General features: G+C 48.3%; 8 protein-coding genes across 8 annotated transcripts; 5 read left to right on the forward strand and 3 right to left on the reverse strand.

Moving 5' to 3' along the window:
- Window positions 1-240: 240 nt before the first annotated feature.
- Window positions 241-2,032, forward strand: N7479_003636 (uncharacterized protein; the record flags this gene model as incomplete). The annotated part of the gene is made up of 4 exons (XM_057251333.1): window positions 241-545; window positions 617-1,046; window positions 1,102-1,238; window positions 1,294-2,032. The coding sequence occupies 4 exons, from the start codon at window positions 241-243 to the stop codon at window positions 2,030-2,032; spliced, it is 1,611 nt and encodes a 536-aa protein (XP_057110658.1).
- Window positions 2,033-2,293: 261 nt separating this feature from the next.
- N7479_003637 (putative NAD binding Rossmann fold oxidoreductase) lies at window positions 2,294-3,468 on the forward strand (the record flags this gene model as incomplete). Its single annotated transcript, XM_057251334.1, has 2 exons — window positions 2,294-2,620; window positions 2,728-3,468. The coding sequence occupies 2 exons, from the start codon at window positions 2,294-2,296 to the stop codon at window positions 3,466-3,468; spliced, it is 1,068 nt and encodes a 355-aa protein (XP_057110659.1).
- A 607-nt stretch (window positions 3,469-4,075) lies between these two features.
- N7479_003638 (inositol oxygenase) lies at window positions 4,076-5,104 on the reverse strand (the record flags this gene model as incomplete). Its single annotated transcript, XM_057251335.1, has 2 exons — window positions 4,076-4,132; window positions 4,190-5,104. The coding sequence occupies 2 exons, from the start codon at window positions 5,102-5,104 to the stop codon at window positions 4,076-4,078; spliced, it is 972 nt and encodes a 323-aa protein (XP_057110660.1).
- Window positions 5,105-5,908: 804 nt separating this feature from the next.
- Window positions 5,909-6,968, forward strand: N7479_003639 (putative glycerol dehydrogenase; the record flags this gene model as incomplete). The annotated part of the gene is made up of 3 exons (XM_057251336.1): window positions 5,909-6,269; window positions 6,326-6,706; window positions 6,769-6,968. The coding sequence occupies 3 exons, from the start codon at window positions 5,909-5,911 to the stop codon at window positions 6,966-6,968; spliced, it is 942 nt and encodes a 313-aa protein (XP_057110661.1).
- Window positions 6,969-11,039: 4,071 nt separating this feature from the next.
- Window positions 11,040-12,953, reverse strand: mirD (putative MFS siderophore iron transporter; the record flags this gene model as incomplete). Its single annotated transcript, XM_057251337.1, has 3 exons — window positions 11,040-11,971; window positions 12,026-12,639; window positions 12,718-12,953. The coding sequence occupies 3 exons, from the start codon at window positions 12,951-12,953 to the stop codon at window positions 11,040-11,042; spliced, it is 1,782 nt and encodes a 593-aa protein (XP_057110662.1).
- A 1,055-nt stretch (window positions 12,954-14,008) lies between these two features.
- sidH (enoyl-CoA hydratase/isomerase family protein) lies at window positions 14,009-14,890 on the reverse strand (the record flags this gene model as incomplete). Its single annotated transcript, XM_057251338.1, has 2 exons — window positions 14,009-14,598; window positions 14,662-14,890. 2 exons carry the CDS (start codon window positions 14,888-14,890, stop codon window positions 14,009-14,011), a joined length of 819 nt encoding a protein of 272 aa, XP_057110663.1.
- A 469-nt stretch (window positions 14,891-15,359) lies between these two features.
- N7479_003642 (GNAT family N-acetyltransferase) lies at window positions 15,360-16,748 on the forward strand (the record flags this gene model as incomplete). Its single annotated transcript, XM_057251339.1, has 2 exons — window positions 15,360-16,316; window positions 16,377-16,748. The coding sequence occupies 2 exons, from the start codon at window positions 15,360-15,362 to the stop codon at window positions 16,746-16,748; spliced, it is 1,329 nt and encodes a 442-aa protein (XP_057110664.1).
- Window positions 16,749-17,849: 1,101 nt separating this feature from the next.
- N7479_003643 (ABC transporter ATP-binding protein) lies at window positions 17,850-21,864 on the forward strand (the record flags this gene model as incomplete). The annotated part of the gene is made up of 2 exons (XM_057251340.1): window positions 17,850-18,783; window positions 18,836-21,864. The coding sequence occupies 2 exons, from the start codon at window positions 17,850-17,852 to the stop codon at window positions 21,862-21,864; spliced, it is 3,963 nt and encodes a 1,320-aa protein (XP_057110665.1).
- Window positions 21,865-21,918: the final 54 nt, after the last annotated feature.

A 21,918-nucleotide genomic window follows, 5' to 3' on the forward strand; every position in this document is an offset into this window, starting at 1 on the left:
AATCCCCCAAGACACTCAGCTACTGCCATGGCGAGTAAGAGTATATAATGAATAAGTATGAAAAACACTTAGTATAACGCGAAAAGGAAACGCCCAGCCAAGAACATGCCATGTGTTGGTGAGAATTGCCGAGGTCGGGTTTCTCCGCGTCTGAAGCGGAACCCCATCGACCCCCTTCCCACCCCCGGACTTCACCCAGGAAGTTATGCTTTAACTTAGTTGCATCAAAAAAAACCCAACATGTCCGCTGCGGACAACCCTCCAGTCCCAGGGGATGCGCTGGACCTCCCACCCCACGCCTTGCGTGACGTCCTCCGCGTGTGCCTTAGCGCCAAAGAATACCGATTCCTTCATGAAGCAGTCATTAAACGCGCCCCTGCCGTCCAAAACAAGCTCCCATCTCCATCTCGCTATGATGCTATTGCCCGCTCGAAGAATCGACACAGTGAAGCCGCTATTCGCTCATCGCTGCGAGTCTTCGTGGGCTCCGGAATCGCGTTGAAGTTGGCGGATCTGTTGATTACTCGGTTCCAAGGCGCTCCACAGTAAGATCAATTTAATATACTAAGGAGACGCCTCTTTTAGGACTAAGCACTAACGCCAGCTTTAACTACAGGAAAAAGACCCGAACCCCCCTCCTCCGGTCTCCCAAATTCCGTCTCTCAATCTCCCTATCCCTCCTCCTTCTCATTCATCGCCTCCTCTACCGCTTCCTCATCCGATTACGAGCCAACCTCCGAACTGAAGATGCAAAGCCGTTCAGAGAGCGCAACCCGCGTGTCTCGCGAGCGCTGACCTCGCGTTTTGCGCCAGCGATCGGCGCAAGTCTGGCAGGTTTCGCCTTGGGAATCTGCCCACAGGACCAGCTTCGATTGACTGCGGCGATTTACACAGGCACCAGGAGTTTGGAGTTCTTGTTCAATGCCCTGGACTCTAAAGGCTGGCTGGACAAGCGGCCATGGTGGTTTGGCAGCTGGCTGTTGATGCCCATCTCCTTTGCGCAGCTCTTCCATGCTTTTGTGTTTGATCGCGAGACTACCCCTAATGTTTGTGGTCCGGAATTCTTTTGCTTAAGTCACGGTCGCTGATTTGATGCCATAGTGGTTTGGGAAAGTCATTCTGAGGCTCTCGCCGAGCTACATCCAAGGCCGACCGGAGTCGCTCCCAGTCAACATCGCCTGGCCCGAGAAGGAAGAGATTGTGAATTCTCTTGCCTCTATCGCTGATCTCCGCTGGCCGTATGTTTGAAATTGAGTCTGTTAAAAGAGGATAGCAGTTGTTAATATGACACAGGGCATTCGTTTCTCCAATTCTACACCCGGGCGACCCGAACACATTACCGTCATCAGTGGCTTCCATCTCCCCAATCACTGGACCAGCACACCCTGCAATCGCAAGTCTATCATGCGCTCTCTTACACCCGAACCTCCCGAATTGTAGCACGGCGTTCTTGCATCACATTCTCCTATCTGTGCCGCTACTTGTGCGGTTCCTCACGACCGTCACTCTGGCACTTTCAATCCCCAAACTTAAGAGCATTTTGCTTCAGCCTATTTCATCGGTGAACACTATCTCGAAGCGCATTATCACCATGACAGCAGTTCTCTCTGCCGCAATTGGCTCAGCCTGGGGTAGTGTCTGTCTCCTGAACAACAACTTGCCCCGAACAACGCTTCCTACCAAACGATTCTTCCTTAGTGGAGCATTAGGCGGCCTGCCATTTTTGTTCCTGGGCAACAGCCGTAGCACATTCCTCTGGTTCTTCCGGGCCGCTGTTGATTCGGCGTATAAGACCGGGGTCAAGCGTGGATTATGGAAGGGCCGAAGAAGCGGTGAGCTATTAATGTTTGTTCTATCTTGGGCGCTTATGGGGTCGATCCTCGAGGCGAACCCTGAGGCCGTGCAGGGTGGTGGACTGCGCAAGGCTCTGACCTGGTTGAGGGGGGATGGATTTGCAGATCCGGTGGATATTGCGAAACGCAAATTGCGACGGGAATCGAAGAAACCCGACGGAAGTGAATTGGCAAATTAGTTACTAATTGACTCTTTTTCATGCGGCGAGGTCATATTGTTGGAGTTCGTCGGTGTGGAATTCACTTTCCGACCCCACGTTTGCGGAGATGATCATCGGAGACTGGCCTCCGCATTTAGTGAGCTTTATAATTCCCAGCCCAGTTTCATAATTCTCCATTTATTAGCAATTGATTTTTATTTTCCCTTGAAATTCTTGAAATTCTTTGTCTGCTTGATCTCCTTGACTTTCTACACCTCCTTGACCTCTACAATTTTCACAATGACTGCCCAAAGATTGAAGATTGGCTGTGCCGGTCTAGGCCGTATGGGCAAGCGCCATGCCTTGAACTTCCTGGAGCGCACTCCCCGAGCTGAGCTTGTCGCTGCTAGCTCCCCTGACCCTGTCGAACTCGAATGGGCCAAGGTTCACCTCGAACCCTTTGGCGTACGACTGTACCAGAACTACGACGACATGCTCAAGCATGAAGGTCTAGTTGCCGTAGTGGTTGCATCGGCAACTGCAGTGCATGCCGAGCAGGCAATCAAGGCAATCGAAGCAGACAAGCACGTTCTTTGCGAGAAGCCTATCTCTACAAGTGTCGAAGTGGTAAGTTAGTTGCATTTTGAATCCGTCTCAATCCCAATTAGTCCAGCCTATCAGATCCAAAGAACAAAACATTGGGACAGACAACTGACAATCCACCTATTATACAGTCCCAATCCGTCGTCGATGCAGCAGCCAAGAAGCCACATCTCAAAGTGATGTGCGGCTTCTCCCGACGCTTCGACAAGTCCTACCGAGACGCCTACCAGAAGATGCAGTCAGGAGCAATCGGCACTGCATCTGTTCTCCGCAGCCAAACCTGTGACAAACTCGACCCGAGCGGATTCTTCGTCGTATACGCAGAGTTCTCCGGCGGAATCTTTGTCGACTGCTCCATTCACGACATTGATCTGACGCTCTGGTTCTTTGGCGACGACTGCAAAGTGAAGTCCGTGTCAGCGGTAGGCAACACAGCGGTCGAGCCCGATCTGCGTAAGCACAAGGACCGCGACAACGCCGTCGGTTTGGTCGAGTTCTACGACGGCCGTATTGCATTCTTCTATGCTTCCCGCATGATGGCCGCTGGCCAGGAGGATGTTACAGAGATTATCGGGACAAAGGGAAAGCTGGCGGTGAATACTCAGCCTGCGCTTAACCATGTTAATATCTATGACGAGTCCGGCATCAGGAGGGAGATCCCGCAGAACTACTATGATCGCTTTGAGTATGCGTTTGTTACAGAAGCCAATGAGTTCTCAGCTGCTTGTCTTGATGATACTGCGCTGCCTATTGATCTTAACAATGCTGTCAAGGCCGTGAGAATTGGTGCTGCGCTGCAGGAGTCGATGATTACAGAGAAGAAGATTTTCTTCGATGAGAATGGAAACCGGTCGGAGGTGGCTCATCTGTGAATAATGTGTGATGTGCCTTGGGATTTTGTATAGACCATATATGTTCAATGCTTTCATGAATACCCTTTCAAAATGAGACGATATATGACTTCCAATATGGATGCAATCTTGTATTTTGGTTCAATGTAAACTCATCTAATTTCACATACGGCAATATCGACGAGAAATAATCCAACTTCATTATACGCATGCATGTAGATAAGCGCGCTGTCCTTTGCACATTAATCTGTTAGTGACTCTTACTACAATTTGCAATCAAGCATGTGCCTTTGATTTCTAGCGTATAAAATAGTGCGTTGAAGGGCCATGTCAGGAGAGGTCTACGGAGATGCCTAGGTGCACGGTGAATGTGGGATGATATAGTTGAATAATTGAGAAAGGCAGGAGATATAGACTATGAAGATCTGAAAGCGGATTACTTTCGTTGCTATCAATTTAATTTCTGGATCTGATTGCCTGGAATGATTCCGAGGTTGAAAAGTAGGATTTATAACGCTAATTGAACGTGATGACATGTATCATGGCTATTTTCACAGAATTGGAAAGTCAAAAAAGGGGAATTGTGGAGCAAAGAGTGTAGGATAGAGATGCATGAAGAGCAAGTCGTCTACCACTTCAGGACCTTAGTGGGGAAGTACTCATCGATGAGCTCCATATAATATGGCTAGAAAGGAACAAGTCAGCCTCAAATTCGTATATCATTAGCAGAAATAAAACATACCTTCAACTCCTCAGCACTAGGAATGCCATCACTTTTGCTGTACAAGTCATAAGGATTGAAAGCCTTGACAGCGCGCAGCATATCGCGGTCGTGCTCATTCATCAACTCGTGGTATGCACCGGCGTTGTGCCAAGGATAGAAAGAGTGATAGCGGATCATAGCGAGAGCCTCGTCGGGAAGAGTCGACTGATCCTTAACAAGGTGGTAGAGGTACTCATCGTGTCCCCAGGAGAGCATGACCTTATCGAGACCACAGCCGGGTGAGTAGATACCAAACTTAGTATCGTAAATCTTGTGACCAAAATCTTCGTTATTGCGGAATGAGTCGCGGCCATAAACGATTCTATCGTCGAAGGCACAACCAACGGGGAAAGTGTCACCGACAACATCCCATTGGCCATCGGCATCGAAGAAAAACAGGAGCTTGCCCAGGTCGTGGATAAGACCGGTCAGCTGCATCCAGCGGGGTTTGCCGTCCCGGCGAATAGCCTCGGCAGACTGGAGGAGGTGGTCGATCTGAGAAAGGCTGGTGTCGGGATCTGACTCGTCGATCAGTGTGTTGAGTTTCTCCATGGCTTCCCATATGGTCATCTCGGCGCGCGTCTTGGCGTGGAAGTCATGGCGAGCCTTCAGGTTGTATGCAACAGTCTGCTTGGTATGTTGTTCCTGGTAGAAGTTCTTGACTCGGTCGCTAGCGTCTTCGTACTGGCGGAAATTGGACTTGTCTTTCTCCTTGTCGAACTCGGATTCTTCATATAGACCTTTCTCTACGGCCTCTTTCCTTTCAGCCTCGCGCTTCTTCATGTCTTTGAGAATATTGACTTCGTCAATAGCGTCCGATAGCTCTTCGAGAGCGTGGCCATCCCGCTTCTTAAAGACAGGGGAGGCCTGTGGGGAGACGGCGACTGGTGCCATTTTGACCGTGTGGGAGGAGTAGCGTCCCTCAGGTTCTTATGAGATGTAAGATTGAACTTTAGGATATGCCAAATGAGATTGAAATAATCAATTGAAAAAGCCTGGAGGTGAAAGAGAAATAGACCCTAGGACGGCAAGCGTATATATAGTGTTGATGCCAGGAAAAGCCAGTATGGAGGATATCGCGTGTAGATTTCCGATGTCAGCGGTTTCGCGAGGATTCTCCCCAGCGCATTCGCCTGATTTGCCATCGCATCGATGTACATATGCGGGATAGAAAATCATCGTGAAACATCACGGATTCTGGCTTCCGCACCGATGAAGATCTGGGTTGTTCTCCAATGGGACGACAATGATTGGCAGCCACAACGACCCCACGACCCCAAGCTAACCATGTGGAGTGATTGTGATGTCAAGTGGAGAGGAATCATTCGAACTGGAAGACGGTTTCCGCTGATCTGCTGACTTATCTTCTGGATTTTGTTCTGACGGTTATTGTGTGGGAATGTTCATTCTTTTTAAGATGACGCAGATGATATAAAACCCCCCCCCAAGAGGATATTCTAGAGAATATTCTAGAGAACATTGAATATCCTAGACGATCAACACGGTGATTGATGGAAAAATCCTCGACTTTCTTGGCCAGAAATGGAATAGCCGCGATGGCGTGGGGGTTTGTCGTATGTAAACCTCCCCCCGCCTTTAGATTTCTTAAAAAACATTTCAACTTCAATCTGTTTATATTCCTTATTCTATACTGTAAATAACCCTTGTCTTTTGATACCCTAAATTCACAAATCCACAATGGCTGCCTGTGATACTCGTTTCAAGCTTAACACCGGCGCGGAGATCCCCGCACTCGGCTTGGGAACATGGCAATCCCAGCCCGGCGAGGTTGCCCGCGCCGTTTTCCACGCCATCAAGGTGGGATACCGTCACATTGATGCCGCTCTTTGCTACGGTAATGAGAATGAAGTCGGCCAGGGTATTAAAGAGGCCATTGACAATGGCATTGTCAAGCGCGAGGAGCTTTTTGTAACTACCAAGTTGTGGTGCTCCTACCATGCCCGTGTTGAGGAGGGCCTCCAGCAGAGCTTGACAGATCTCGGACTCGACTATGTCGACCTTTATCTGATGCACTGGCCTCTGGCGATGAACCCTAAGGGTGAGTTGAACTTCTTCAAACATTCAGATTTGAGGTATTGACCATTTCCACTGCAGGCAACCACAACATCTTCCCTAAGCTCGCTGATGGCTCGCGGGACATTATCCACAGCCACTCTCACGTCACTACCTGGAAGAGCATGGAGAAGCTTGTCGGCACCGGCAAGGTCAAGGCCATCGGTGTTTCCAACTACAGTGTCAAATACCTAGAGGAACTCCTGCCCCAGGCCACCATTGTCCCCGCTGCCAACCAGATCGAAAACCACCCCTTGCTCCCCCAGCAAGAGATTGTCGACTTCTGCAACAAGGCTGGCATTCACATCACCGCTTACAGCCCTCTGGGCAGCACCGGTAGCCCGCTGTTCACTGCCGAGCCCATCGTGGCCGTCGCCGAGAAGCGCGGAGTTAGTCCGGCTACTGTTCTGCTTAGCTGGCACAGTAAGTATTTCTCAATATTCTGCACCTGAGGCCGGATACAGCGTACTAATTGATTGTCCTAGTCGCCCGTGGCTCTTCTGTCCTGGCTAAGTCCGTCACCCCTGCCCGTATCGAGGCCAACCGTACCGACTTGATCCACTTGGACGCCGAAGATGTGGCCACCCTTCGCAAGTACAGCGATGGTCTCCAGGCTGAGGGCAAACTCCAGCGCTTTGTCTACCCTCCGTTCGGTGTCAACTTTGGCTTCCCCGATAAGCAGTAAGCTTTCTTGGTACCCGAAAAAATGGTCGATACACTTGCTACACGTATATAAAGGAGCGGTGCGTTTTCGTTTTATGAAATAGATACCAAAATGGAAGATTTATGATTTCATGAGTGATACTGTTTACTTGAACTATAGAACGGCCGTGTTTCTATCACTTATTACATGGACTCTCTACTCCGTGGATATAGAAATTCTTCCATCCATCAAGCTATCCAAATCCTAGCTCAATACGTGTAGAATGTCTCAGTATCTGTGAAATCCGGCGCGTATGTTTTGAAGACGGCTTCTTTGTAGAAGCTTTAGACAGGCATCATGTCATGTCGCACTATATATCTCGGAGCCTGGAATATCTGAGCGTAATGCTTAGATATAGTGGTCTTTTTGGCTTAGCATGTTGTAACTCGCTAGTCTAGGGGCAGGTTGTAACACATCGCTTGATTTCGCGCTTTTCAGTCTCCTCAGTGGACTCTTGGATTGACTCCTTCAAAAAAGTGTTCTTCTTTCGCAAAGCAAATATTCTAAGCAAAAATTGTTATTCTGGTGTTGCGCACAGACAATAGATGGGCTACTTCCAAGTTCCAGGGATATTGTCGGGGTCGATGGAGCTTAATAGAGCTTTAAAAGACAGTACATCGACTCAGGTTTTCTTTCTTACGAAATGTTCAAGGACTTCCTCATCCGCGAACTGCAAAAGGGAGACAAAAGGGAGAAGTTCGCTCTGGGTATGCTCTCTGTGCCAGGGGTATTTTGGACTCTACGACGGAGCAGTTCTCGACGCTGATCATTCTCGTTCTTAGAGATTTCCACATGTTTAGTAGCCATTTGTGGTCCCTCAAAGTTCCGAAAGAGGAGTGCCCTAGCTGTCTCGTCCTATCGCTTGCCTAAGCATAAGACACTACCTGATGCCTGCTCAACGGCATTAGTGTCTCTAATTGTCCTCCATAATAAAGCTGTACTATGTGCCCGTGTTCTTTCCTCCTAGCTGTACTAGGTGCTACGGATGATAGACACCTAGGCTTGGATTGTTATCCCATAGCCTTGGTAGGTAAACCAGCTCCCCATTCCGATATTGTAGCGGCGCATGAAGACCGGCCGGCCTAGAAGTGCCTCTTCATACGGACCACATCTATCACACGTGGAATGGTTGGAGTATTTGTCAGCTAGGCAAGTTTGGTCCGGTTACTAAACTCGAATCGTGTTGAAACTGATACAACATTTTTTCCTCTGCGGAAAGCTCTATGTCTGCTGTTCTGAAATCGATGGGTTTGAACATATCTTGTATGGCAATGAAAGGGCCTAAGGAATTTGGCAAAGATGACCCTGGAGATCTTTGAATCTTAATCAGGTCAAAACCTAGTCCGAAGTAATCGGCCACTATCTAGAGGGTCTCCCGATGGCACACATCAGATCACGCGAGACTGCAGGATCAAGTAGCATCAAGTGGACCGGGGATATTTTGTGCAGTTGCTTCAATTCCAGCTTTCTGCTCTCCGATGCGATTATCATGGCGGCTGGCCCAGTACTCCTAGTCATCTCTGGTCTCCACTCTAGATCTTATTTTGATATGTGTTTCGCAGGAGGTGACAATCATGACTTTTCGTGCGCCAGGGTTGCTCCGATCAAGCATACATCAGATATTTTGTGGAAAAACCAAATTTTGCATCTGAAACACGGAATGTCTGTACCCGAGCATCTGCTCTGCTGTCGTTGCCACTCCCGGCACCCAAACACTGTGATAACATCGAATCCGCTGCACCAGAGGATTTGGTCAGCGAGTCGGCTTTCCCAGGCTGCTGCAGTTGACTTTGGCTCCCTATTGTTCCGATACGGCTTGTGCTTGGCTGCTTCGTAATCAAACGTGATGCCGTGCTTTTTGAAGAGGCCGTAAGGAATAACATATTTTCTTCGCTTTGTGTGTTCGTTCCGCACACGCAATCTGATGTCCTTTGATGTTGACCAGCCGCACCAGCTTACTCTTGGTGCACTTCTCGGTATCGCGAAGTGGGACAACCATGTCCCGATGATCAGAGGCCACGACATCCACCGCTATATCAAGTTATAGGTCCTATGTTGTTGGACCTTCTTATACTAGCGACTGGCAGCTCGCTGCAAGTTCACAGAGGATGGCGATTCCACCACGGGACCGATAGTAAAAAGCTGGTTGGACTTTAACGTTTGAGTCCGTTTTCAAATTCAAGTTTCATTGCTTTGGGGCGTGTTCGTGGCCGATCAAAGGGATTCCTCCCCGTGCGATGAGCACAAACAGTAGTCCAAATTGGGCATTTAGACTAGGTCTTCAGGTGTCCGTCTGGCTCTCATAGTTCTAGCTTGGGGAGTCAAAATGAGATCTGAGGGATGGTATGACCAGGTTGTGGTGCAAAATGTATGGGAAGTAGGGCAACAGTCCCTTGGAATAAGAGCAGGATGTGATTGAAGAAGATTTAGAAACGCAAGGAACCTGTCGATTGTGGACTGTTATGGTGACTGGATATGCATTGTTGCTTTCCTCTCAAGAGCGAGATCATCACGTGTGGCCACGGGTACCTACATATATCACTACAAGAATAGTTGACCGCTTGTACAGACTTGGCCTTGTTAAGTCAGTTCGATAGTTATTTTGGCAGTCTTTTCAGATGTCTCCTTAGTTGGATATACTGATATCTAGTTCTACAACGTTGTTTTCAAATGTTATTCGTGTATTTTGTATTCCTGTTTCTGATGAAACCAAACTGACTGATATCTAACAGATTTCAAGCTTAGTGGCAAGAATCATCTGTAAAGTCATCAGCAAGGCTTTACTCTTTATGCCAGGCAGTCGAAGGCATGCTACAAAGTTGCTTCTTTTTGAAGTACGTAATGGCTACTTTGTAGGAGATGGCTTGAGATGAAGCCGGCCGAGTGCGGATATCCACAAGGGGACCATAGGCTACCATTCGGCGGGTCATGTCTCTCACTATCCAACCTTGGAAGGAGGGCCTTCGGATCAGATAAAAGCGCCACAGTACGCTAAACCTTGGAAAGAACCCAGGCCAGCAGCCCAATCTAATCAGATGATCAGAGAAATTATCAGATTCGATAGCATTCGGGACATTTCCAGGAAAATGAACCCGAGTAGCATCCGACTGCGCCTGCAGTACGCGGTCATACCCACTTAGCAACGTGGTAGAAGCTCGGTTTTTTTTCCATAGGGGGAAATGTTCCAGGGAGATCAGTCTGAGCCTAGCTGCCTGGCTGTTATTGCTTTGCTAATTGGAAAACTGTGGATCTAGATTTCAGCCATGTGTGATCAGACCGGGTTGAGCCGAAAGGAAGGGGGGTTTTCTCGGATGCCGCCTTCTAGAGAAAAAAAGTTATCAGATCCTTTCGGTCCCTGGCTCCACAGAGTGGATGGGCTCTAGTCATACGTGGATCCATTCAAATGAAGGATTTTTTGAACTGCCAGGTATGTATGGAAGGTACGGAGTATGGAGTACAAAGCATACTGTTGCTCAAGCCCCATATAATTCATTCCGCAACATACAGTATTTGTTTCACATATAGATTACTTGCATACATACTAGCGGTATCCTTTTGTAACTTACTTAGAGTACCATATTATTTATTACATACGATACCGCCGTTCTCCCGGTAAGCGGAAGTAAATAACAGGTGAGCTATGTACTAGTCGCTGAAAACTCGGCATGGGCTCATATGCGATTCTTGGCATCCAGTGTCGAGGGCGATGTACAAAATAAACCTTACATGTTGAAGTTGGATGTTAGGCATAATGATAACCAAGCTAGCTGTCCAAAATGCCTCTGTTATTATGGAATATGCCTCGAAGCTCATTGTCAAGTTTCGAATACCCGTGGACGGCTCTACAGATTACAAGATCAAAAACATTGGTTCGGATAGTCATGACATTCTGCATTCAGATCGTCATGTAAATATGATTAGATAATAAGGTACAAAGAGCAAAGCTGGCCGATAACTGCCTGGGAGCAGCTAGTCGTGTTTTGGATATAAGAGGAAATGGTTCATCACCAGGGTATTTGACGAATATTATTCCCAAAGACGAAGATAAACGCCTTAGAAGACGGTACCCTTGACTTGAGCGACCTTCCGCAGGTCAATGTCTCTGATCATGAGGGCCCAGAAGACACAAAGACCCATTAGACCAGTGCCAACAGCAAGCATTCTTGTCTGAGAATACCCATACGCTTCCTGAATAGCCAGTCTCGCGGCGGATCCAACGGGATAAGACAGCTGCTGTGCAAGATCCTCGTAAATCAACTCGATATCTGGCATCACAAGCTCTGGAAGCCGCACTGCCAGGGCTTTGTGGAATGTGTGAGTCCAGATTGCGGCGCAAATAGTAGAACCAGCAGCATTACCGACAGTGCCCACGACGTTGAGCAGAGCAAGAACAGTTGCGACGTGCTGGTGATCAGCGGCAGCCAAGATAGCAACCTGCTCAACAAGGATGAAGACAGACCCGCCAATAGAGATGAAAATCTGACACATGACAAGATAGCCGACAGATTGGTTAGGGCGACGGAAGTAAATCATCAATCCCTGGGCAAAGATGTAAAGTGGCACCGCAATGTAGAGAGTCCACTTGAAGCGACCAGTCCTGCGAATGACGAAACCAACTCCGAGCAAAAGGAAGCCGGAGACGACGTCGAAAGTGTTGCTAACGTAGCCTGCCTCAGAGATGCTGAGGTTGTTGACTACCTGCAAGAAAGATGTATAATAGTTGTTCCAGCAGTAGTAAGATATCTGGTAGTTCACGTTGAGCAAACATGCACCAATGATAGTTCGATCGGTCAACAGGCTGAAGTTGAACATTGGGGTGGGGGCAAAGCGTAATTCCCAAACAAGGAAGACACCAAGCATGACAAATCCGACCACGATCATGGCAATGATATAGTCTGATGCCCAGCCCTTAGGGGCATAACTAGCAATGCTGAATGGAAGGAGGAAGACTGTAAGGCCGGCAGAGAACACCAAAACACCAACAACTACGCAAGTTAGTATTTCACTATATTCAACGCTTTAGAAAGCTGTTCACTCACAATCGAACTCCTTGATATAGAACCAAACGCTTTGGAGCAAGGTCCGGCCGCTAGGCTCCCTGACTGCAAGACCGTTCTGGTGGGCCTTCTTAAGATTGGCCTTCAATATGAAGTAAAGAGGGGAAGCAACAATAGGGAAGATAATGGAGAATGCGCCAAAGGCCCACCGCCAGCTGATGTCCTCGTAGAAGCCCTCGGCAGCCTTGGGGCCAGCAAATGCCGTGATGATATATGGCGAGGAGGTAAAAGCGTAAGCCAAACCTCGGTTCTTGAGCTTGGAGATGTCGGCGGTGATGACATCCACACAGTATGTCATACCTCCGAATCCAATGCTGTAGAAGACGTACGCAGCGCAGAAGGTGGGAAGGTTGTTGCATACAGCCATGAGAACCAGACCGAGGGTAGCAAAAACGGTCATAACCAGGAAACCTTCTGCACGGCCAAAAACGTCCATAACCTTGGCAGTAGGGATGTACACAGCGGCTGTCATGGCGTCTGCGACAATGTAGATGACATTGAGTAGGGAGTGGCTTTCGAATTCACTGGTGACAAAGCCGAGCAAACTGTAGTTAATCGTGGATTGCATAGCATTGACGAAGTACAAGAACCAGATGCTATTGAATATTCATGTTAGTAAACAATCTGGTTTGCACAGGTCGATTGCCTGTCGAGGTAAAAAGACAAGAACTTACTTCGCAAAGACCGCAATTAGCATGCCCTTCGTCCAGCTCAAAGTCACGGCCTCGAGCTCTTTGACACCCTGCTGTGCATCTTCGGTGGGAAGTTCAGGGTTTTTCTCATCGGCTTCAACAGCAGCAGCACCCTCGGTGGTCAGTTCGCTCTTTCTTTCGCCATCAGTGCTCACAGCGACTTGAGTAATAGACTCTTCGTGGGTCGATGACCGCCGGAAGGCAGATCGGAACCCCATGTTGTTGATCTGGAGATAAAAAAAAAATAGGTTGGAGGAACTCAAAAAAACCACAGAGCCCAAGGGAAACCCTTGCCCTTATAGCAAATATAATCTCTAGTTATTGGCGCTCCAGGTCCAGCGCTTTTTTTTTTTAAAAAAAAAAAAAAAAACACCGAACTCGGCAGCTTGGTACAATCTCGAAAGACTAATCCACGCCACACTGTGAGAATGAACCAGTAGAAAAATCCTTGGCGATGTCCCAGGGTTTCTTTGCTGGGTAATCAAGTAACCGAGATTTGTTTTTCTCTCCCATAGGGTCTCTTTGCACAGGCCATGTGTGCTCACCCCACTGAAAGCGTTGGCACAGAATGGGACATTCCGAAGGCAGAATCTAATCAGATTGCACAAACTATGGGTTTCATACCGGATGGTGCTGGGAAGGCAATGCCAACCGGGGATAGAACCCTTTCTAGCTTCAATCACCTCGTAAATACTTCCTGTTTAGGAAATAATTAATATGTGAGACGAGCTTGGCATAGCTTGGCACTCATACTGGAGCTGTCGCGACAGGAGCCGGAAAAAGAATTAAGAAAAAGAATTAATAGATGAGAGATTGGTTCGACGTGTTTGAGCGTTGGGGGCCATTGCTAAAAGCTATCTATGCCCTAAACGCGAGATCCATGCGGATTAACCCGGTCAATATAAAGTACTCCGTAGTATAATGTTTGTAGGTAATAGCGGTATGTAACATATGTATTTAGAGATATTATACTCCGTACAGATTTCCAAGATTTTTGTGGGATATTAACAGGTATGAGAAAAAAATATCTCTTTCTCTAGCTTAGAGTGCTTACAACTGCATATTGTGTTAGACCCAACATTGAAATATTTGAAACATTCCAAGAATTCCAAGAATTCCAAGAAAACGTCCCATTAATTACATCGTGTTACGGTTTAATCAGATAAGTCTATGCCCCACTACTAACCATGGCACGGCCGTATGATGGTGGAAACTAGTTGCGCCACCCAATCTGATTACAGAGTAGTGGGGGCCATGTGGACTTTTTGTTTTCTCACAACTTCGAATTTTTCCAGCTCGGTGACCGCTTCTCCACAAATGCCTGGATGCCTTCGGCAAAGTTAGGACCACCAACCAACCGAGGATACCACTGATCCGCCAGATCAGATACGGTATCCTCCACACTGCCAGCTTCCCAGCTCATTCGAACACCCAGACGACCAACAATAAGAGCATCGGGGCTATTTTTGCACATGACTTCGGCAACTTCGACCGCTGCTCGGACGACATCGGCAGGTGAATCCACTACCTGAGTGATGAGACCCCAGTCATGTAGTGTGGTGGCGCTCACATTCCTGCCAGTAAGCACGAGATCCATCGTGCGTTGTAGCCCAATGGTGCGGGTCAGCCGCGGCAAACATCCGGCCACTGGCACAATCCCTCGCTTCACTTCCGGAAGGGAGAAAATAGCTGAGGATGAAGCCAAGATAAGATCGCAATTCGCCACCATCTCGAAGCCTCCACCCATGCAGATGCCGTTGACGGCGGCGATAATCGGTTTCTTGCCGGACCGGCGAGGCAATCCAGCCAGACCTGGTGCGGACATGTCATTGACAACACCAGCCTTGTTCATCGCGTTCCATTCTATTGAATTTAGAGTCAGTCTTTGTCTTCGATATTTCAGGTGCCAGAAGACAAGAAACCCACCTCCCAAATCAGCCCCTGTACAGAAGGCTCGTCCAACACCGGTGATTATGGCAACCCATAGGCTTTCATCTTCATCAAATAACTCCCAAATCTTGGCGATCTCTTGACTTGTAGCTTTGTCGATGCAATTTAGCTTTTGTGGTCTATTGATTGTGACCTGGACAACTCGCTCATGCGGAAAAGAGATATAGAAATTCTCATAATTCAAGGGTCCTGATCGTAAAGACATGATGAATTGTGAAGAATATGCAGAGTATTGTGACTAATTCAGCTTTGTGTTGTCTATGTTTTGACTTTACAATCTTTTCCCCCTGGGCTGGGCTATGGATTATGTATTGTCATTCGTAGGGGAGCTCGGTCGCAGAATGGTTCCACGGAACCTCGGGACTGATTTAAGTAACTCCATAACAAGGCGATGTCGGTATTCTCCCCGTACAATATACCAATATTGTTATTGTAAGTATATATTTGAAAAATAACAGCCCCATACCTGTTACAGATGGGAAAGAGATTCGGTCTCGGTTACTATATCCTTGCTTGATCATCCTTTACCTTTTGGAGGTTTCACCTACTCTGTAACTCCGTACATATAATCTGATTGCGCAGGGCGGGGGTACTTTCTTTTTTTTCCCTACCCCAAAACTCCAATTCCTTCGAAATTCTTGATCCCACCATTGAAGATCGTGAAATCCGCGACAATGGCCTCAAAATCACACCAATATCCTCTGGTCAAGCTACCACACCCTTATCTGACCGCATATCGTGTGAACACAGTCGCTGGATCGACACCAGCGAAGCGCAACTTGACACTTGATAAGCAGCCCGCAAATGGACGGCCTTTGCCAGAACAACTACACTCAGACTCGCTTTCATGGCTGGATTTGACATTCATTCCCAAAACTGAGCAGCCACCTATCTCAGATAACACTCCCTGGGGTCGCGCACGTCGCAGCCCCCAGACTGTCTTCGAGTGGTCAGGGAGCAGCGCCCCTTCTTTGGGCCAAATTTGGAACGTGGTTCACGCCATTTACCTCGGTCACCCAACAATCGAGTATTTCAGACTTACTCTGTCTGGCGCAGGGCAGGAAGTCATCCGCAATGAGCTTCTTACCACCGGATTGGCAATCACGCACCCGAGGAATCTGCGGGACAGAGAAAACAAGGCTCTGCAATTCGATGATTTGCTGATCCTCCGAAGCGCCTTCTGGCAAGGTGCTGCTTCTCCAATGGGCCCTCGTCCCATCTGGGTGGTGGGAGATGGCACAGATGGCCCTATGCGGGAGCCTTTGTCTCAGTATCCAATCATGCCCGAGAACTACCAGGTCACAAACAAGTTCCCCGAGGAGCCTGTATACACCCGCCACCCGACTCGTCGCCCCAAGCCGCACCCCGGATCTATTGCCTACAGTCGTTACATCCCAGAGATTAACGAGCACTTCTCACTCGAAGTCGTTGACTGGCAAAGTTCGGAGCATGTCGAGCTGTTTAACAAGTGGCAAAATGACCCGCGTGTTGCCGCAGGCTGGAATGAGACTGGAACTATTGAAGAGCACACCGAGTATTTGCGCAAACTGCACTTCGATCCCCATGTGCTGTGCTTGTTCGGACGTTTCGATGATACCCGCTTCTCATACTATGAGCTGTATTGGTCAAAGGTAAATTCCCCAATTCAATCGCGCTTTAGCCTGGCATTGACACTAACACCTCGTCTATAGGAGGATCACTACGGTGCTCACTACGATGCTGGAGACTATGATCGCGGCCGTCACTCTCTCGTTGGCGATGCCAGCTTCCGAGGTGCACACCGCGTGAACGCCTGGTACTCGAGTTGCATCCACTATGTCTTCTTGGACGATCCTCGGACCGGTAACGCTGTCGGTGAGCCCAAGGCCACCGGCGGTATTATCCTATCCTACGAGAATGCGCAGGGACTCACAATTGGCAAGTACGTCGATCTCGGACATAAGCGATCGGTGCACTCGGTTTGCAGTCGTGAAAAGTGGTTCCAGTTGTGTCCTCTATTCTGGGACGGACGCGAACGGCCTTTAGAATCTGCAGATCGCGCCGCGTGGAATGCTAAGCTGTAAAAATTTGCTTGGCTTTCCTTCACTTGGATCGGCAAAAATTACAATATTCAATGTACAAAAATTTCATGACACATTCTTGAGGACTTTTTTTTCCATTTGCCGTCATCTTCCCGAGACAAGTGGGGGTAGCTCGTGTTGCTCCACCCTCTTCCTTATTGGGTCAGTTACTCTCAGCAACGTGTTGGTCTACTCCGCTTTGCCCCAATCAATCAGATAATCTTTCAGGGTTTTCTAAATTGCATGTTGTGACGGGGTCCACTTGTCTTAAATACTGTAGTTCAATATTGATTTTGTGTATAGTAGCAATAATACGGAGTACATACATATATGTACATTTTGTATTCTTGTAGAATATTCTTTTCGGATATTTAATATGCAAAATGTCAACCTTAGAATATACATGCATAGCACTAGGAAAGACTAAAATAAAATACTATATACTTAATAGGATATATCTACATACTTACCTCTGAGAGAGATAATTTTAGAGATAATTCATTGAGGCACTTGTAATTTCCCATCTATCCACCACAGCCAGCCCAAAAAAAAAAAAAAAAAACAACACAACAAGAACAGCCCGAAAGTTCCGCATTTAAAATACATACACAGTGTATCTTATGAATGTAAAATACAGCCCTGTTGAATTGACAGACAAAATACAGCCGTATCCACCGGGGAATACACGTATGGACGATAGTATGGAACCTTGATACATGGGCCCCACTTTGATCTGATAACTCCCCTCGTATAATTGAAATTCTTCATAGTACCCTCCCTGGTGGGTTGCATCTTGGGATCCAACTCCTCAAAACCGATGTCGGCTGATTAAAAAACTAGCTCGGCATGTTAAACACCCGGAAACCCCTTGAAATTTCCATCTTCACACTTGGCATATACATATCCTTCTTTGGGTCTTCATCGTAACCCACAGCTAAAGTCGCTTCACCGAATGGATTCACGCTAAGGAGTGGGTGCAATTTTCATGGTGACGCCACTGTCAAGCTAGCAAAGCGATAAAAAAAAAATCGATCGCTTGCCAGAACTTAGCTTCTTCAACACTCAAACGACAATCCCAGTGTTGAACGCCATTTTCGAGTCATCATGGGTTTCGGGAATCTTGCGGATTACCCCAGGCTGCTGGTGGCTGCCAACCCCTCACGACTCGAATTGGGAACCCTCTTTGTTGGCCTGGCGTCTGCAATTGGATCGGGTGTCCCTTTTCCCATCATTGGTATCATTTTCGGCCAACTGATCGATGATTTCAACGCAGTGAGCTGCGCGGAATCCGAGAACTCCTCGGGAGGGGACTCCAGTGATCAGTCGGACATGAACAGCAAAATTCTGATGATCGTGTACCTGGGCATTGCTCAATTCGTTTTAATCTACCTTCACCTGCTATGCTGGACGATGACCGGTGCGCGCCTGGCGCAGCGACTCCGCGAAAAATATCTCCAGAATCTACTCCGACAAGAACCCTCTTTCTTTGACAACCTGCCCGCCGGAGAAGTTGCCTCTCGCCTCAACACCGATATCCAAACAATTCGCTCCGGTACAGCCGAGAAAGTCGGAATCTGTATCTCAAGTTTCTCCTTCTTCGTTACAGCATACATCGTTGCATTTATCAAAGACTCCATTCTTGCCGCGATGCTGCTTTCCTTGATCCCCGCATACTTCATCATGTCATTTGTTGGAAGTTATTATATCGAGAAATACACCGGGCGCATGTCGGACTATGCTGCTTCCGCTGCATCCATTGCTTCTGAAGCGCTCAACAACATTGTTGTCGTGCATGCCTTCGGTGCGAACGGCCGTCTGGAGAAGAAGTTCTCCAAGGCACTGAAGGACTCAGAAACCGAAGGATTGAAAAAGGCCAATGCCACTGGTATCCAAGCTGGTGTCTTATATTTCGTTGCATATGGTGCGAACGGTCTTGCGTTCTGGCAAGGAAGTAAGCAGATCGCTAATGCAGTGCGCACTGAGTCCGCGGGTGCCACTGTCGGAGCTGTTTTCACCGTTATTTTTGTCTTGGTCGAAGGTCAGTTTCATTGATGTCTTACTGTGGACTATTTTACTAACCTCAACGACAGCTACCCTGCTTCTGAGTCAAGTTGCACCTTTCATCCACTTGTTTACACAGGCTGTTGCTTGTTACCATAAGCTGCGTGACGACATGGATCGTCAATCCTTGATTGATGGATATTCTGAGGAGGGCATTCGTCTCACCGAGGCGGAGGGCGGATTTGAATTGAAGAATGTCTCTTTCATTTACCCCTCCAGGCCTGAGATCACTGTTCTTAACAAGATCAACCTCTCCATTGCTCCTAAGAAACATACAGCCATTGTTGGTCTTTCTGGAAGTGGAAAGTCCACCATCGCAGGTTTAGTTATCCGCTTGTATGATGCCACTGAAGGTGAGATCACTTTCGATGGCCATAATCTCCGTGATCTCAATACCCGCGACTTGCGAGGATTCCTCAGTCTTGTGCAGCAGGAACCATCCCTTCTCGACCGCTCCCTTTTGGAGAACATCGCACATGGCTTGATGAACTCGAGCAAACCGGCCCATGCACATCTGAAGACCGCACTCCTCGGAACCGACCTCAGTGATCTGGCCACCGAAGTCAGAGATGGTCAGGATCTTATGGCTGCAGCAGAGAAACGCGGCCCTGAAATCGTCGAGATCGTCCAATTGGCTCGCCACGCTGCTGCGCTTGCTGATGCGGATGGCTTTATCGAAGCTTTACAGTATGGATACGCCACAATGGTTGGCTCCAGTGGTCGACTCATCAGTGGTGGTCAAAAGCAACGTGTCTCTCTTGCCCGTGCTCTGATCAAAGACCCCGCGGTTCTCATTTTGGACGAAGCCACAGCTGCTCTGGATTCGCGCAGTGAACAGCGTATCCAGCGGGCTATCAACAACATTTCAACCGGCCGAACTGTCATCACTATTGCTCATCGTCTGTCAACAATCACAAATGCGGATAAGATTGTCTGTATGCACAAGGGAGATATCTTGGAAGAGGGAACTCACGCAGAGTTGATGGCTGGAAATGGACCTTACTCTGAGCTGGTTAAATTGCAGACTCTCGGAGCTGCAGCTGCATCTGGCAAGAGTGCGACTACTGCCAGCATTGATAGCATCAGCAAGTCCGATGATACCTCTGTTACCGACGTCGAAAATGAGAAGGGTAGTATTTCAAATGACCTTGAACCTACAAAGGCAACCCGTGTCACAACTGTCTCGACCACTGGAGCACCCCCCAGTAACTCTGGTGAAGAAGAGGAAGAGCTCGAGACCCCGGTCAAATCCGTGTGGGCTCTTTGCAAGGGTTACGCACCAGCTCTCAAGCCTCATTTGCTCGTCATTTTCGCTGCTCTTTTCGGTTCCAGCATGGTCGGCGGTGCCTTCTCTGGTGAAGCCGTCATTTTCGGAAACACGGTTGGAAGTTTGAACCCTTGCCATAGTGCAGAGAGTATCAGCGACCGGGGTAACTTCTATGGTCTGATGTTCTTCGTTCTTGCAATCATTGAGTTCTTTGCAAATATCGTCAGCTGGGGAGGATTCGGCCTCATCTCTGAAAAGATAGTCTACAAAGTGCGAGTCTTGTCGTTCCGGTCACTGTTCGAACAAGATCTTCAGTGGCATCAGTCTAAGGGCCGATCGCCTGCCCTACTTCTGTCCTATATCACCAGAGATGGCAATGCCCTTGCCGGTATAAGTGGATCTGTCATTGGTACTCTGTTCTCCATCTCTGTTAACCTCGTTGCCGCCATTATCTTGACCCACATTATTGCATGGAGAATTGCCTTGGTCTGCCTGGCCCTTGTCCCCCTCCTACTCGGAGCTGGTTTAATGGAGCTGATGATCCTCGGTAAATTCGAGGAGCGTCATGAAAACGCCTACACCAAGTCTGTCGATATCGGCGTGGAAGCAGTCACTTCCATCAAGACAGTCGCTTCTCTTTCTCTTGAAGAAAACACCCTTCAAACCTACCGAAGATCCCTGCAAGGACCTCGCAAGGAGACATTCAAGGTTACCGTACAGGCAAGTTTCTGGCAAGCCATGACCTACTTCTTGGGTAACATGGTGAATGCACTGGCATACTGGTGGGGTTCCAAGCAGATCGTCAACGGCAACTACACTCAGACCCAGTTCCTGATTGTTGTCTTCTCTCTCCTGGTCAGTGCCCTACTTTGGAGTCAGATGTTCGCGCTCGCACCCGAGCTTTCTGCTGCGCGGTCGGCAATGTCCAGAATTCTTGGCCTGATCGAGATCGGCCAGGACAAGATGAATGCCCGGCTCACACCACCCGATGAAAATGACATTGAGGCAACTCAGGAGAAGCCCACCTACAACTCCGGCAGCACAGCCTCGAGCGTGCAGCTCCGTGATGTCCACTTCTCTTACCCTGCCCGGCCGGACATGCAGGTGCTGAAGGGCTTGAATGTTGATATTCGCCCCGGCAAGTTCTGTGCGCTAGTTGGCCCCAGTGGCGCTGGTAAATCGACCATCATCTCCCTAGTCGAACGCCTGTACACACCCGAAAACGGCTCTATCGTGATCGACGGTGTCGATGTGACCAAGACCTCGGACGTCTCCTTCCGTGATTGGATTTCTCTGGTGCCTCAAGATAGCGTCCTCTTCGAGGGAAGCATCGAGTTCAATGTTGGTCTCGGTGCCCGTCCCGGCCACAATGTGACCATTGAAGAAATTCAAGAGGCTTGCAAGCTTGCAAATATCCACGATGTCATCACTGCATTGCCGGATGGTTACCAGACCCTCTGTGGACCAGGTGGTAACCAGTTCTCTGGAGGCCAGAAGCAGAGATTGTCCATCGCTCGTGCTCTCGTTCGCAAGCCCAAGCTTCTGATTCTTGATGAATCGACTAGTGCTTTGGATGCTGAGTCCGAGAAGCTTTTGCAGGATGGTCTGGAGAAGGCCGCCCGGGGAATCACTGTCATTGCTATTGCTCACCGTCTTCACACTATCCGGAAAGCCGATGTGATTTTCTTGATCGATGGTGGTGTATGCACTGATTCTGGATCTCATGAGGAATTGCTCGAGCGGTCCGACAGCTACCGGGCAAATGTCATGCACCAGACAGTGGCGACTTGAACAAAAAATACATAGATGCGATTTACATTTCTAGCGTTTTTTTAATATATACTC

Source organism: Penicillium vulpinum, assembly GCF_028829585.1.
Source record: "Penicillium vulpinum strain IBT 29486 chromosome Unknown utg000002l_segment0_segment0, whole genome shotgun sequence".
Taxonomy (NCBI): domain Eukaryota; kingdom Fungi; phylum Ascomycota; class Eurotiomycetes; order Eurotiales; family Aspergillaceae; genus Penicillium; species Penicillium vulpinum.